At 59.9% G+C, this 14775-nt stretch overlaps 5 protein-coding genes across 5 annotated transcripts, besides 20 other annotated features; 1 reads left to right on the top strand and 4 right to left on the bottom strand.

Moving 5' to 3' along the window:
• The first annotated feature begins 45 nt into the window (after nucleotides 1-45).
• Nucleotides 46-83: a microsatellite.
• An 83-nt stretch (nucleotides 84-166) lies between these two features.
• Nucleotides 167-205: a microsatellite.
• A 221-nt stretch (nucleotides 206-426) lies between these two features.
• Nucleotides 427-461: a microsatellite.
• A 113-nt stretch (nucleotides 462-574) lies between these two features.
• Nucleotides 575-606: a sequence feature (GA-rich).
• A 185-nt stretch (nucleotides 607-791) lies between these two features.
• Nucleotides 792-815: a microsatellite.
• Nucleotides 816-950: 135 nt separating this feature from the next.
• Nucleotides 951-982: a microsatellite.
• A 54-nt stretch (nucleotides 983-1036) lies between these two features.
• Nucleotides 1037-1061: a microsatellite.
• A 478-nt stretch (nucleotides 1062-1539) lies between these two features.
• Nucleotides 1540-1593: a microsatellite.
• A 33-nt stretch (nucleotides 1594-1626) lies between these two features.
• Nucleotides 1627-1643: a microsatellite.
• Nucleotides 1644-1736: 93 nt separating this feature from the next.
• Nucleotides 1737-1756: a microsatellite.
• A 326-nt stretch (nucleotides 1757-2082) lies between these two features.
• Nucleotides 2083-2113: a microsatellite.
• A 258-nt stretch (nucleotides 2114-2371) lies between these two features.
• Nucleotides 2372-3976, bottom strand: Tco025E_02087 (glutathione synthetase; the record flags this gene model as incomplete). Its single annotated transcript, XM_029369022.1, has 1 exon — nucleotides 2372-3976. The coding sequence occupies one exon, from the start codon at nucleotides 3974-3976 to the stop codon at nucleotides 2372-2374; it is 1605 nt and encodes a 534-aa protein (XP_029230889.1).
• Nucleotides 3977-4000: 24 nt separating this feature from the next.
• Nucleotides 4001-4025: a microsatellite.
• A 391-nt stretch (nucleotides 4026-4416) lies between these two features.
• Nucleotides 4417-4439: a microsatellite.
• A 579-nt stretch (nucleotides 4440-5018) lies between these two features.
• Nucleotides 5019-5036: a microsatellite.
• A 143-nt stretch (nucleotides 5037-5179) lies between these two features.
• Nucleotides 5180-6199, bottom strand: Tco025E_02088 (putative mitochondrial DNA polymerase I protein C; the record flags this gene model as incomplete). Its single annotated transcript, XM_029369023.1, has 1 exon — nucleotides 5180-6199. The coding sequence occupies one exon, from the start codon at nucleotides 6197-6199 to the stop codon at nucleotides 5180-5182; it is 1020 nt and encodes a 339-aa protein (XP_029230890.1).
• A 496-nt stretch (nucleotides 6200-6695) lies between these two features.
• On the bottom strand, nucleotides 6696-10013 carry Tco025E_02089 (putative mitochondrial DNA polymerase I protein C; the record flags this gene model as incomplete). The annotated part of the gene is made up of 1 exon (XM_029369024.1): nucleotides 6696-10013. The coding sequence occupies one exon, from the start codon at nucleotides 10011-10013 to the stop codon at nucleotides 6696-6698; it is 3318 nt and encodes a 1105-aa protein (XP_029230891.1).
• A 29-nt stretch (nucleotides 10014-10042) lies between these two features.
• Nucleotides 10043-10066: a microsatellite.
• Nucleotides 10067-10265: 199 nt separating this feature from the next.
• Nucleotides 10266-10311: a microsatellite.
• Nucleotides 10312-10479: 168 nt separating this feature from the next.
• Nucleotides 10480-10500: a microsatellite.
• A 594-nt stretch (nucleotides 10501-11094) lies between these two features.
• Nucleotides 11095-11128: a microsatellite.
• Nucleotides 11129-11169: 41 nt separating this feature from the next.
• Nucleotides 11170-11201: a microsatellite.
• Nucleotides 11201-11217: a microsatellite.
• A 99-nt stretch (nucleotides 11218-11316) lies between these two features.
• Tco025E_02090 (putative immunodominant antigen, putative,tc40 antigen-like) lies at nucleotides 11317-14085 on the bottom strand (the record flags this gene model as incomplete). Its single annotated transcript, XM_029369025.1, has 1 exon — nucleotides 11317-14085. One exon carries the CDS (start codon nucleotides 14083-14085, stop codon nucleotides 11317-11319), a length of 2769 nt encoding a protein of 922 aa, XP_029230892.1.
• Nucleotides 14086-14181: 96 nt separating this feature from the next.
• On the top strand, nucleotides 14182-14532 carry Tco025E_02091 (uncharacterized protein; the record flags this gene model as incomplete). Its single annotated transcript, XM_029369026.1, has 1 exon — nucleotides 14182-14532. The coding sequence occupies one exon, from the start codon at nucleotides 14182-14184 to the stop codon at nucleotides 14530-14532; it is 351 nt and encodes a 116-aa protein (XP_029230893.1).
• Nucleotides 14533-14775: the final 243 nt, after the last annotated feature.

The following is a 14775-nucleotide window of genomic DNA, read 5'->3' on the forward strand; positions in this document are numbered from 1 at the left end:
GAGAGAAAGGGGGAGGAATATGAGTGGGGCAAATTTTTTTTCTTATTGTTCTTGTTCTTGTTCTTGTTCTTGTTCTTGTTCTTCCTTCCTCCCTGCCCTGCTTCTCAGTGAATCACCCTTGTGGTCTCCTGTTCCCTGTGCCTGCCGCTCAATCCTCTCCCCTTCCTGTTTTTTTTGCTTCCGTTCTGTTTTGTTTCCTTTTTTTGCTCGCTCCCACCTTCGCTCCTCCCCCTGAATGGACGTGTAGTTGCCGAGTCAGTCAGCGACGGCGTGAGAGAGAGAGGGGAAAACGGGGTTGTATGCTGCGGTATGTATATATATATACTGCCTTGAGAAAGTGGGGGGAAAAAAAAAACTTGTGGCGAATTGTTGCCTATGACGCCTCCCCGTCGTGTTCCGCCTGATTTCCTTGTGTCCCTTCCCACACCCGCGCGCCCGCCTCTCTCGCCAGGCCGTCCGCCGCGAGCCAAAGCGAGAACGGAAGGGGCCCAGCCGCGTGGGAAGGGAATTACAGATGGGCACCGGAAGAGCGTGCGGTGACGGTCCCTGCCGAAGCCACTGTTCCGTCAGCCCAAGCGAGAAGGATAGAGGGAGAGAGAGAGAAGATGCACTCCCTGCGGCCGAGCAGGTGCATGGAGAAAATGAAAAGAAGAGAAGAGGAAGGGGGGTTTGTCGTCACCATCATCATCATCGGTGGCAGCGGCAGCCAGAGAGCCGTTGACACGCTGAAGCTGCGGGGGGTGGTAAAAAAAAGAGGGGCGCACACCGTGAGCCCACGCCGCCCCGGCCTCCACGCAGCAGGCAGGCGGGCAGGCCGCAGACGAACGAGAAGCCACGGGCCTCCGCTCGGTCCATTTCGCCTACAATTTATTCTACACACGCACACAAACGAGTGCCGCCTACTCCCACTCGAGCCGCAAAGGCCTGGAGAAACCCCCCTCACCCCCTCCACAAAAAAACAACAACCTCAAAACAACACCAAACACGCCCCACAGAAGCACACGGAAAAGTGGGTGGAGGAATAGCTGCAGCGAGGGAGGGCGAGGGCGAGGGCGAGGGCGGCAAAAATGAAAAGAGGAAAAAAAAACAGGGCGAAGGGGAAGTACGCGAAAAGCCCCAAATAAAGCGACGCAGGGGTCTGCGAAACTTCATCGTGTGCGCGGAAGGCAGCATAGGCCTCCCCCGCTTGTCCCCCACCCCCGCCCCTGCCGATTCCCGCCTCTCTCGCCTCATCCCTCTTCGGCGCCGCCCCGCTGACGCCGTCCCTTACCGAACTCCCTTTCGACTTTGGGCCTCACCTCCGTGCACCGCGGGGCGCCAATCACGCCGTGCACCATCAGTTCCCGGCGAAACACAATCCCGAGGGCGACGAGGGCCACGCAGGAAAAGAAGAGATCACGCTTGTACATCCGAAACAGGTTGGCGACACGCTCCGTAAACGGCGTGGTGCTGCTCCTTGCAAAGCGCGGCGGCATTCTCTCCCCTTGTACGTTTTCCCTTCCTTTTATGCTTCCAAATGAGATCTTCTTGCAAGTGTGGAGAGCAAAGAACAAGGGGCAAAGTAAAGAAAAGGCAAAGGAAAAACAGATCAAATTACTGTCACAACGCTGCCTCGGTGAGTGGGCAACACACACACACACACAGCTCCGCAGCTTCGCTCACCACCGCACCAAAATTTGTCATCCTTCGTGTCTGACACCCAACGGGAGCGAAGCACAAACATGAGCGCACCGACAAGAGAGAGAGAGTGAGAGAGGTGGGTGGGGTGTCAGTCTTCTCTGCGGTAGTTTTCTGCAGCATGGTGCAATGCGTTCTGTCGAATCGAGATGAGAATCATCATTTGCTCGTGGGTGACCTGGCGGCTCTTCGAATGGGGTAACGCCGCAGCAACTCATGAGAGGAGCCCATCTGCAGCTGACTGCCCAGTCGTGGGTGGGGAACGTGGCAGGGGCCGGTGCTCGCGTATGTGTGGGCGCGTGCGTGGGGAGGGGAAAGAGGGGAAGACGGCGTAGGTGCTGTGCGGCCTTCAAACAACAGAAGCAAAGAAGCAAGGTCTATTCTCAGGCTTATCAGGTAGCCAAGACACACACACACAAGCACACACACACACACAGCTCCACAAGTTCGCGGGGTTTGCCGCATGCATGCATGCGTGTCCACAGGATCTTAAGAGGCGGGGTTAGGAAGGGAAACACTGGCAAGCGCGTTCGCACATCCCATCCATGCACAGTTGGTGGCTGCGGGAGTAAAAGACAGAGGAGAATAGTACAGGACGCATGAAGTTGTATCGTTTTTTTTTTGCTTCGCCTTACCACCAAGTGGGGCTATCGACCACCCGCTTTTTTCTTCTTTTCTTCTTTTCTTGCTTTGCTCACACGAGCGCCAGTGAGTCGAGGGCGGCAATACCCCGCATGACACCGCCGTCGTCCACGTCCGCCGGCTTTGAGCGCACGGCGTAGCCGGCGCACTCGTTCCGTAGCAGGCAGCCGTCCGCGTCGGAGAGAATCACGCCGTAGATGCCAAGCTCGGAGCAGAGGTTGTTCTCCAGCTGCACCACGCTGCCGTGGACGAGGAGGGCGCCGGAGCGCACGGGGACGTTGATGCGAGACATCAAAATATACTCCCGCCGAACCCTGCGGTAAAGCACCGCATCCGCAGCTTCTGTGGTCCGCAGCACCTCCTGCATGGCCTCGCCGGAGAGCAAATTTCCGCCGCCCTCCAGCTGCGGCTTCAGCACGTACCGCGCGGGGTGCTGCAGGGCGTCGGCTATGACGCGCCGCACCGCCTCCTCGCCCACCTCCGCCGGGTTAAGGGAGTACTGCGGCACAAAGTGGCTCTGCAGCTGCTGCGCCTTCGCCGCGTCGCCGGCAAACGCAATCGGGACGAGAACGTTGTCCACGTCGCAGAAAAGTTGCTGCAACTTTTTAAACGTAAGCAGATGGTACGGAATGCTCGGACACTTAATGGCGCTGCTGCGCTCCAGCGCCAGCCGCGCGGCCCACGCCTCCTCCGTCGGAAGGTCCTCCGGCACATACGTGCTGCGAAAGTACGCCACCGCCACCGGGTAGCGGCCGTCGACGACAGCGAGCGGCGGTCCGTCGGGCGCGGGATGCAGCCGCAGACTCGCATGCAACTCCCGCAGCGTGCGCCGCAGGGATAGGACGCCGTGCGACTCGAGCAGCTCCAATATCAGCGCGAACTGGTCCGCCGTGTTTCGCTCGTTCTCCTGTACGACAACGAGCACGGCCGGGTCTAGCAAGCGGCACGGCTGTGGCAGCGCCTGCTCGTAGGCCGCGCGGCGGGCGGTAAACTGCTGCTGCCTCAACCACGCCGCCACCGCAGCCGCAAGCGCGGCAGGCACAAGCCTCACCGTCGTGCTTCGCTCCAACGTCTCGCCGTCGTCGAGGTCGCGGGTTGCGGCGGCCTCCTGACTGTTGAGACCGGTGGCGGCGCCGCCACCGCCGCGGCCCCGGAGTGCGCGTTGGTAGGCGGCGAGGTGCCGGTGAAAGTCGCTGACAAGGGGTGAGAGGCCAGCAAAGGAGCAGCTGATGGTGTTGATCTCCACATTCTTCCAGGCCGCCGCAGCCGCGTCAGCCTCCGCCGGCGCCGACGGCGCCGCACCACCGCGCATGTAGTCGGTGCGAAAGACGCCAAGCATGAGGGGCTGGTAGGGGGCGGCGCCGAGGTAGACCTCCCGCAGGATGCCCACAAGCCTCCCCGTGAACTCCGTGTCACTCGCCGCCGTCTCACGGAGCGCCTCGAGCAGAAAGGGGAAGTTCCTCGCCGTGTTATTCACGGCCTCGTTCCACAGCAGCTGACGGCGGCAAAGCGTGTCAAACTCACCGCGGTGCATCCCCAGCGGCTGCAGCGTCAGGGCGGGGTGCGTCGTTGCGCCTTCACACCCGTCCACCCGCATCGTGAGCCCCAACGCCGCGCACTTCGCCACAAGTTGCTCCGTCCCCTCCAAGAAATCCATTCGCCTCGATATGTCTCTCTCTCTTGTGTGTGTGTGTGTGTGTGTGGTGCTCGTAGTGCACGTGCTCCTGTAGTAAGCACAGAATGCACAATACTGAGAGGCCGCAACGGTTCGACTCTACGGGCAGACACATACGCAGAGGGAGAGGGAGACGCAGGGAAAAAATGCATTTACGTTGAAACCCGCAGAGAAAGAGAGTGAGACGCCAGTTTTTCTTCCCTGCGTGCTCTACCGATGAGGAGGATGAGGCTGGCATTAAAGCAATCTGGCTGCAGCTGTAATAAATAGAGGCGCACCCGACATTGAGAGAGAAACCCGCAAACATTTCAACAGCGGCGGCGGCGGCGGTGACACTCCCCCTCCCCTCCCGCCTAAAACCCACCGCCTCGTCGCGGGCCGCGCGCGTGTGACACGCGGCGCCAGCGCCCAGCGCCAGAAAAGCAGGCAGGCAGGCAGGCAGCAGCCGCCTCTTCTTCCCTCGCGGAATGCCGCTGGGCAGCGAATTCCACTGCAAACGACACACTCACACACACCCCACCCCTTCATAGCCCCTCACACACCGGCTGGTTGCTCCTTCCTTGTCTCATTAAAACCAAATAGAAAAAAAAACCCGGCAACAATCATCCACACATACACACTCTTGCGAAAGCTCCTCCCTACGTATTTTGTTATCCTCTCGTGTGCGTGTGCGTGTGTGCCCCACCGCGACACATCACAACTTCTATGGGAAACGGAGGGACCTCCTCTCTCCGGCAGCCACAAGTCCCGCTCCTTTTCTTCGCCTTCGTCCTCATCTCACTTCATTTATTATGTTTTCCTTTGCTACCTCTTTTTTTATTATGTATTTTTATTTTGAGGGGTCGCCGCCACAACAAGCAGAACAACGCGCCCCACGTCCCACAGACACCGCCCAATGCGTGCGTGCGTGCGTGTGACTATGGGGGTCTGAGAAGCCTCACACATGCACAGGCACAGAGGCGCAAGCCTCAGGGACGATCGATGCACGGCCGCCTTCACTCAATGGGTCCCCTCTATGCAAATTACACACACACACACACACCTACATCTATGCATGTACTCGTCAGTGCGCAAGGCACACTTGTGCCCGCGGCCTGCGGTCCAGAAATAAACAAAAGTAACACGTACACACACCACTCACGCAGAGAAGCAAAGAAAAAGACGGATGCAGCTACTACAACGCGTTTACCTTGCGAATTCCCCTAGTGAGGGACCAATGTGCACCTCCGCCTTAAATGGGACATCCAGCTTCATGTCAGGCCACAGGCTGCTCATCACCTTTGTGGTGGAAGACATAATGTCCGAGACATCGTGCATGACCTCCTCCGCGACGGAGGCGTGTGCATCAATCCAGACACAGTCATGGACGGTGTTTACCAAAAATGCTTTCCCGCCGTAGTTGTCTCGCTCGTAGAAACGACGCACAATCCTACCACACATAATTTGTACAATCTCTCCCGCCAGGCCCTGTACTGGATAATTCTTCAGTCGTGGAATACTCTTCTTGTCCTTTGCAAAGTCAAACTTGCTGCCTGTAGGCACCACAAAGTAATGCAACGGCTCCGTTAGCAGAATCATGCGTCGCAGGGCGGGAGACCACGTGGCCGCGTCCAGTGTACGCAGTCGTAGCAGCCGATCCGCGCCCGCCTCCACACAGTCCATGACCAGGCGGTAGTAGCGACCCAAATCCCGGTAATGTTGCTCCTCTGCCGTTATGAGGCGCTCCACCTCCTGCTCCGTCAAGCCTGTGGTGGTGGCAATGGTGGCAATACCGGCACCGTACTGTCGCTGGAAGGAGAACGTTTTTGCCTGCTGCCGTAGCTGAATGTAATGTGGATCCTTCTCCCGCTTGGCTTTCCGCACCACATCTTCGTACGGTTCCTTGGTCATGAGCGAGACACGGAGGCAGTGAAAGTCCACCTTCTCGTGCAGCTCCTGCAGCATGCGGGCGTCGCGACTAAGTGCCGCCAACACGACCACCTCCAGCTGGCTGTAATCCGCCTCAATCATGCGCCCCTCGCGTCTACCGAAGCGGGAGACGATAAGGCGACGCAAGTCCTCCTCCCTCGGAATGTTCTGCAGGTTTGGCGACTGCGACGACAGCCGGCCGGTGGCGGTGACGGTGTGGCACAGCTCACCATGGACGCGGTCCTTACACTCCGGCAGCACCGCGCGGAAGAGGGCGCCCTCCTCAAAGAGCTGCATCTTCTTCTCCGTAAAACGCAGCTGCTGCAGGGCCTTGAAGAAGGAGAGGTCAATCTGCTTGTCGGAGGAAAGGAGGACCGTTATGCGCTCAATGGCGTCCGCCCCGGAGGACGCGTTGCGGCCACGCAGGGAGCGATGCAGCAGCGGGTGAAGTTTTGCCGGGGTCACAATCCACAGCAGCCCACGCGTTGAGGCCCGTTCTTGGCCGTGCAGTCCGTGAAGCTCGGCCGCTAGTGACAGGGGGAGCGGGTGGGTGGTGCGGAACGGGTCCCGCGTCGTGCCTACCAGCGCCGCACAGTGGGAGACCAGCGCCTTGAGGGCGCCCTCAAACCCGCCCACGGAGACAAACTCCCGTGCGAGGGCCTCCCAGTTTCCCCGCGCAGAAAGGCCCGCATGCTCCGCCACATCTACAAGACCCAGGAAGTCACTCTCGAAGCTGTCCGCGCCCTGCGGCGGCGGCGGCAGTGCACGCTGTAAATCGCAAAAACACACGCGCTCAAGAGGGGAACTCATCCGCAGAGTGTGGGCCCAGCACCGTCTCTGCAATGGCCTGCACAACTCCTGTGTCGACCAGGGCGGCAAGTTTGTCGTGGGTGCAGTTTGTGAGAATGAGCAGGTTGCGAAGGTCGTAGCTCTTCTTGCCGTATTTTTTAAGCGGCTGTAGTGCCCGCAGGGGCTTGTAGTTGACAATCTTTTCCTTCAGCTGCGTCACGGTAAGCATCTCGGGCTCATCAGTGACCGGCACAACGTCGTCAATGGCAACGCTGTACTTCAACTCATCGCCAGGGTCAGTGCTGGGGCAGTGCAAACACACCAGCTCAAGAAAGTTGCCCGGACGCACCTTACACGTGAGCACCACCACGGCCGTGCAGTGCAATAGGTTTTCTAGCGTGTTGCGTGTGGTGTACTTGTCGATGGTCTCCAACGCCGCCCGCACTTTACTCTCCGTCACGCTTGTCTTGCCCCACCGACTCCCGCTGCTGTTGCTGGATGCCTTGAGCGCAATCAGGCTTTCAGGCTGCGTATACGCCACTGGGGTCGGTGTCGCCGTCACACGACAGACGGCGTGCGGAAAGAGCGCCGTCACGGGAACCCGTGCCGTCTGCACCGGCACATACCGAGCCCCCAGGTGACGGCAAAGTGCCCCACCGTAGATGATTGTGCTAATGTCCTGCGGAGAGCGGAAGTTTATCCGCTTCCGCACCTCGTCGTCCATGCCTGTAGTGAACTCCATAATTTTATCATTTACAAGCCGCTCCAGCTTTTCATGCGACCTTTTTAGGTGCAGCGAAAACTGCGTCACGTCTGGTTGCGGGGAGATCTGCAGCCCACGAAGCTCCATCTCCGTGGCGGCCAAGAGGCCGTCCATGCGGTGTAAAATGGAGATCAACTGGCGCGTGCTCACGGCGATGTCGAGTTGTCGCTCAAAGATAATTCGCAGCTTCTCCAGCGGGTGCAGCTTGGCCTGTCCAATGTGGTAGTGCAGCAGGGTGCGCTCCATGGTGGCGAGGTTGTCGTGGTTAAAACCCTTCAGCAGGTACTGCGCGTACTGGGCGCACCAGATGCGGCCCCCGTTGTGCAGGAACTGCTGCAGCCTCCCGCTGCTCCGCAGGAACAGCAGCGCCCGCTTCACGTCCCACGCCACAAGGATGGCGTTGGCGGCGCGGGGCTCAGCCGCCCCTCCCACCCCGCTACTGATCGGGAGCTCCGCGGGCACGCAGCGCTCCGGCTCCACAAACGCCTTCACGTCCCCGTTGGCCGCCAGCCGCGCCGAGAGCGTCTCCACCGGCGGCGGGTTTGCCGCCTCCGCGTCGAGCGAGCGCCAGAGCTGCCCGTGAAACTCCACAATCCCATTTCGAGCAGAGAAGGGGTTGTCGGCGCGGCGAGCCGCCGTCACGTTCGCGGACTTCACCTCCATAAAGAAGCACCCAAAGCCGCGCAGCCTCGTGCGCCACTCCTGCTCCAGCGCAAGCCGCTCATTACTATTAAAGATGGCCTTGATGTGCTCCTCCAGGCGCCGGTTCAACTTGCCCCGCGCCATGGCCCCGCCGCCGCCCGCCCCTCCCGCGGCAACGCCCAGGGCGCCGCCGCCGCCAGCCCCTAAGTTGTGTGCGACGTGCCCAAGCGCGGACTCCAAAAAGGTGGGCACAATCTCACAGGTGACGGAGCGCCGGTGCAGCGGTGTGAAGCTCCGTGGCGGCCGCGGGGCCCGAAGTGAGCCGTCCTCCGTCCGCATCAGTCCCATCCAGGTGTACCGCGAGAAGAGGTCCAGCGCCTGAATCAGCGTCATTGTAAGCGTCGGCCGGTTCGGGCGTCGCAGCCCGAGTTGGTTCTCTATGTCCTGCAGTAGAATCGACATCTTTTGTTTTCCCTTCCGCATAAGCGGAAATTGCGCAAACGACTCCGCTGCGGTGCCGGAGCCGATGATGTAAATGACGCTCTTCTCCCCAAGCAGTAGCGGCTCCACAAACTCGCCCGTCAAGAGGTCCTGCATGGGCGGCACCACACTTCCCGCCCCGGACGCGCTCGCCAGCGGGGCGGAGACAAAGACAAGCATCCAGGACTCCTTCTTCCGCGAAGTCCCGTGACTAGACCCACGCGACGCCGCGGACGAGGATGACAAGGCACTACGCTTGCCAGGCTGCTGCAGCGCCGTGGCCGCCGCAGATAGCTGTGCGTGAAGGAGTTGCTTGTTGAGTAGTGGTTGACCAAGCTGGGCCCGGAACTCAAAGGCGGCTGTCACAACTTCCATGGGCGAGCAGGATCCCGGGGAATGAATAAAACTCCGCCACGCTTCCGCGTGTGCGTTAAGAATGGCGTTACTGAGCAGCTCTGTTTTTACGTGTTCGTCTCGCTTTGTCTTGCACAGGGTCTCTCTCAGTTTGCTGTAGGACATGAAGACGTGGTCGGGCTCCTCCAACGCCTTTTCTCCCCCTGCCTCAGAGGCATCCGCACGACCCGTGACGTTGTACAGCACGGCGTTTTCCAGCAGCACCGCGTTGGCCGTCGATAGCGTTGGCACGAAGAGCACCACCCAGGAGGCGTGGAATTGGCGCACCCACGGCATGTACACCGACCGCACCTCATCCAGCCGACACTGCAGCTTGGCCCCCGAGGCAATGTCTTCAAACACAACGGCAAAGTTGATGTCACGTTTGGTGGAAAACGTCACGGCAAAGGCGCGGAATGCCTTCCCCGGCTGCTGCATCAGCGTCGCAAGGCGCAGATTCAGGGGGGACTCAATATCAAGCAGAGAACCAATCTCCGCGGCGGCGGCGTTGCCTCCCCCACCCGTTGCAGACGCAGACGCAGACGCAGACGAAGGCGAGACGGCAACGGTAGGAGGCGCACCGCTCTCCTGCCGGGCAACGGGGTTAACGGGCGCCCCCGACTTCGGCAGCATCGCGGCCGCGTTTTTGGCGGCGGCGGCCGTTCGCATTTGCGGCGCTGCTGATGACTCGACGGCCGCTTTCCGCGCCGGCGCCGGAGCGGTTGGGCGTTGCTGCTTTTCTTCGGGCTGCCCCGGCTGCCGCGTGGCCGCGGTCGCCACCGCAGCTGGAGGCGTGCTGCGGGAGTTCTTCGGTCGGCTCCGGCGCCGCGTAATCATCGACGCGAAGCGACGGCACTCCCGCAGCACGCCGTCCCCCCGCACGAGTGACGCACACCGCCGGGGCCTCCGCCCCAGCAGCAGCCCGCTTCTATCATCGTGGCACCGCCGCGCCGCGGCGGCGGTGGTGGTGGAGGAGGTGGCGCGACGTGCCCCCTGCAGCAGCAGCAGCAGCTGCGTGCACTGGTGCAAGGCCCGCCGCTGCATCTAACGAAACAAGAGGAAAACAAACGAAGCAAACACACACACACACAGACACAAAAAAATGTTTCCAACACCCCCACTCCCCGCTTCCCAGTAGACCAAGCCAAGCCAGAGAACACCTCGACGGTGGCAGGAAGGGTTACACGTGTGCGTGTGTGTAGGCGCAAAAGTTGTATTAGACGACAACGAGGAGGACAAGGGGGCGATATGACTGGCGACGGCAGAGGCAACACCAACAGCAAGGGACGTGCCACACACACACACACACACACACGCACACACACGCACACACACGCACACAGCCTTCTTTTGCTCTTGTAATGTGTCACTGTGGCTCCGCCCAGCACCCCGCCACGCCTACTCCCTTTTTTCCTCCTTGTTGCTCTTGCCGCCTTCGTCCCGCCCCACCGCTTCTGTGCCTGCTACTAGTCTACCTGCTGCCCTTGCTGCGCCTTCTTCCTATAGGGCCCACGCACACACACACACACACCTTTTGAGCACCGCTGATCCTGCTGCGGCGAGTTCACCCACACACACACACTCTCGATGGAAAAGAGGCAGAGAGTGGGAAGGGAAAAGAGAAAAACAAAACGGAAGAGTAAAAATACAGCAAAAAAAGAGGCAGGATATCCGGCGATAGGAGGCTCAATCCGCAGCAGCCACCATCTCTGCAGTGCAAACCTCAAGGCACACATCCCCCCCCACCTTCCAGCCAATCCATTTCCTTCTATCTCTCTTCCTCTTCGTCCTTCTTATATTTATATATATATTTATGTGTGTGTGTGTGTATCTTCCCCCGTGCGCCCTCCTCCCTTTTACTGTGGTTGCGCTTACAACGGCCACGCCCGTCTTCGCATGGCGGTGGGGTGGGAGGGAGAAAAACGGCCGCCAAACAAAATGTGTCGACGCACGCACCCACGCAAGCCCTTGCAATTGAAAAAAAAAAGACCACCAACAGGGCAACGATGAAAGCATGAAAACAAAACAAACCTCCGAAAAAACAAACGCAGAAGATGCCGGGGGGCGGCCACCGCCGCCCCTTCGCCCTGGTCGTGGCATGAACCTGCATTGCTCTCCAGCAGTCCACGCACGCACGCACGCACGCACAGACACACACAAATACATACATACGCTTATGTGGCCGCGCCCGTTACATTTCCTCGTCCCTGTCTCTCTCGCTCTCTCTCTCTCACACACACACACACACTTTATTCCTTCTTCGCTTTGTATTTAACAGCCGCACTAGTGGAAGGGACCTTTTTTTCTTTTCCGTCTTCTTCTTTTACCATCCTTCTCCTTACAATTATCATGCCTGCAACTGCTTTTTCAGGTCCTTCAGGCACTTCAGAAATGACCGGTTCGTGGTTTCCGTCTTCGCCTGCTCTCCAAAGTCTCGCATGACGCGGGCGAGTTTGGCGCCGAGCGCGCTGCCATGAAGGAGTTCTTCCCGCTCCGAGAGAATATCGCTGGCGATGCTAACGACCGCCTCCTTATCGGCCTCCGTCTCTGCGGCCTCTACGAGTTGCAGCAGCAGCGAACACCACACCTCATTCGGCGTTGCCGCGTTCTCCACGAGTTCCAAGTAGATGCTTTCGCTCTCCTTTGTGAGCTTGGTAAAGAACTGCAGGAGCAGCGGGGGCTGCTGAGCCGCCAGCAGATACTCCAGTCCTTGGAGGTGCTGCTTCTCTTGCATCAGCGACAGCGCCGTTGCGAGAATTGTCTCGGGGGCTGGCGTGTTTCCCTGAAGGGCGCCCGTGGCGCGGAGAGAGCAGTTCTCAAGCGCCGCCTTCTGCTGCTCAACCGTCTCTCGCAGCGTGCACAGCTCCTTCCGCATGCGACGCATCTCCTCCACCACACCGCTAGACATAATGGTGTTCAGCTCCTTCTGCAGGGAGGCGTTCTCCTTTACGAGGGTGGTGAGAGAGCCGTTGATGCCGCCGAGCACCTCGGCAAGTTCGCGCTTTACCAAATTCTCCACCGTTTGCGTCACCTGCGCCACAAACTGTGTGGTGCTCTCCCGCATTGCTTCATCGATGCGGTTCTTGATGATATTCTTCTGTGTTTGCCGCACTCGGCTTCCTATCGCGTGCCGCACCTCGTGGTCGAGGTGCAGCGTCATGGCCTGGTCCACGCCACGCTTCACCCCCTTCGCAATGTTGCGGGAGAGCGAGTCCGCGATAAACACAAGGGTGTACGTCTCAAACACGGATGGCGTCGCCGCAGCCGCCGGGCGCGGTGGCGGCTGCGTTTGCGGCGTAGAACGACTTTGCTGAAGCTCGGTCATCTGTGCCTCTAGGCCGAGGTTGAGAAGCTGTTCGTGGTCCCGTCGAACCGTGTCGGGGAGCAGCTTCAGCACCTGCAACGTGTTGGTGATCACAGAATCCAGCTGCGCCACCGCATGGCGAACCTCCTCCTCCGACTGATACACGGCTGCCGCCAGCACGCCGTCCGTGGGCGCCTGCGGGAGAGAAGAGTTGTGAAGCGCTGGGCGTGACCCATGCACCGTTGCAGGGCTCGTGACACACGCTGGGGAGGACCCCTCGCCATCTCCGTCTGCCGTTGCTGTTGTTGTTCCTGTTGCTGCCGCGGCTGTGGGCGGCTGCGTCGCGTTGGCGCCACTATTAGCTGCCACCAACCCAGCCGTTACGGGACGACTACTGTGCCCGTATGGGCTGGTCCGCTGCGGGGCGGCAGCCGCAGTGGCTGTCGCAGTGGACTGCAACGTGGCCGGCGATCCGGCGGCGACAACGACGTTCGTTTTGGAGGCACTAAGCCCCAGCTGGCTCACTAGGTTGGCAATGATCTTCTTCCCCACTCGCGGCCCCTCAGCCTGCGCCGTCGGCAGCGACGCGGACGCCGTCGCCGCCGGGACGGGGGACACGCCAGCGGTGACTGTGGCACTCGTCGTCTTCGTCGTGGTGGTGGTGTCGGGCTTCAAAGACGCGCCCCCGCGTTTCCCCGTCGTCACAGCCGGCGGCTTTTGCCCGTGCGGCTGCTCTTCCCTGCGGGAGGGCTTGAGATGAAAGATCGTTAACCGATTTGACATGTCAGCCAAGACGCAGCATCCATCGGCGGTGCGATTGAAGCAGAAGCCGCGGCGCTGCAACTGACACGGCATCATGAAGTAGTTGCAGACGAAGCTGCTCGGGGACTGCACGCTCACCAGCGCCAGCTGCTTCCTGTCATCAAAGACGGCAAAGGTCTCGCGTGAACTCTCCATCGCAACAATCGGCCCATCAATGACGAACTTCCGCAGCAGACTGGGCTCCGCCACTCCCGTAAGAAGCCACTGATACACCGCTCTTGTGGAGGCGGCCACGAGAACGGCGGCGTTTTCCGCAACAGCGGCGTCAAGGAGGTGCAGTGCCCTGACCTGCTCGCCCTCGCAGCAGGCCCACGACGGGGTGCTGCGGTTTCGCAGCGTGCAGGCCGCCACCATGGTTGGCTCCGTCGTGAAGGTGAACCACCCACCGGAGCCCACTGAGCACAGGCTGTTCTCGCTAACGGGGTGGCTCAGGGCGCGCAGAGTGGTGCAGTTCTGCTGCAGCGATGCCTCCAACGACTCCCCGTCGAAGCGCTCAATGAGGGAGGAGCTGTCGAGAATGGCGGCCTGCGTCTCGTAGAGGACGAGCAGGTCGGGCCGCTGGCTCTCCGCGTTGATGAAGAAGGAGAAGCACGGGAGGGTCACAGGGTCCTGCAGCTTAAAGTAGACCTTCACCGTCAGGTGGGCCGCGGGGTTGGGGTCGCCGTTGCCCACCTCCGTTTCGTCCGTCACGACCCACACGAAGAACTCGCCCTCGCCCGCAGACGCCGCCACATTACTGCGGTAGTTCACAAACTTCACCGCGTGGATGGGCTTCGCGTGTGCCCGCACGCAGCCCTTCAAAAGGTTCGAGCGCTTCACCACCCGCAGCACGTGGCGCCGCTTCATGGTGTAGGCGAGGTAAAACTGCGAGTCCGCGAGCACGCGCGGCACCTCGGGCACCTCATTGAACGTCGCAGCGTCCACCGACCACACCCGGCCCTCGCTGCTGCTGGACTTTGCGTGGTTAAACAAATCCACAGTCTGCGTCATCCCCGTTTCGCGCCGCGGTGCCGGTTTATCCCGATTATCGCAATGCCCCTCTTTCCCTCTCTCTCTCCTACTCGCCACAGGAATTTATACGTCTATATGTACTCCTCCTTGAGCTTTGCGTGCTCCCTGCTCAATATTGTTCTTCTAGCTGATACGCGGTGGGGGGAGAAGAGGCGAGAGGAGGGAGAAGAGGAACGTGCCTCAAGGTCGTGGCTGCGACGGCCAAAGCGTGTCGCATCCAGACAACGCCACGTTGGACTGCATGCCAACGGCATTTCAGTTTTTGTAGGCCTGTGGCATGAGCCACTCGCCCAAGAGGTGGGGGGTGGCAATTCATTCGACTTCGTTTCCAATTGCCATTTCCACCTCAGTAACAAAAAAAAGTATTTGCTTCCCCGTCTGCCACCGATTGCTGTGGCCATTCAGGACTACACCCCCGGTAGATAATGATAAAAACAAATCGTTTTCAGTGAAGTAAAAATTCCTTGTCATCAGAGGGTTGTGGGCGCGTGCGGGCAAAAGAAAACCTATCGATGACGATAATCTGGTTTTCGCACGCCCCTTTGCCCCACGCTGCTCGTGCTGAAGGAAAAATAGTAAAAAGAACAAAAAACATCCCTTCACACAACGCAGCATCCCACGCAAAAAACAACCACACTACAAGTTAGCATTTTGTTGTTTTTTCCCCTC

The sequence above is a fragment of the Trypanosoma conorhini genome (genome assembly GCF_003719485.1).
Source record: "Trypanosoma conorhini strain 025E chromosome Unknown Tco_14.4_contig_00077, whole genome shotgun sequence".
In the NCBI taxonomy this organism is placed as follows: domain Eukaryota; phylum Euglenozoa; class Kinetoplastea; order Trypanosomatida; family Trypanosomatidae; genus Trypanosoma; species Trypanosoma conorhini.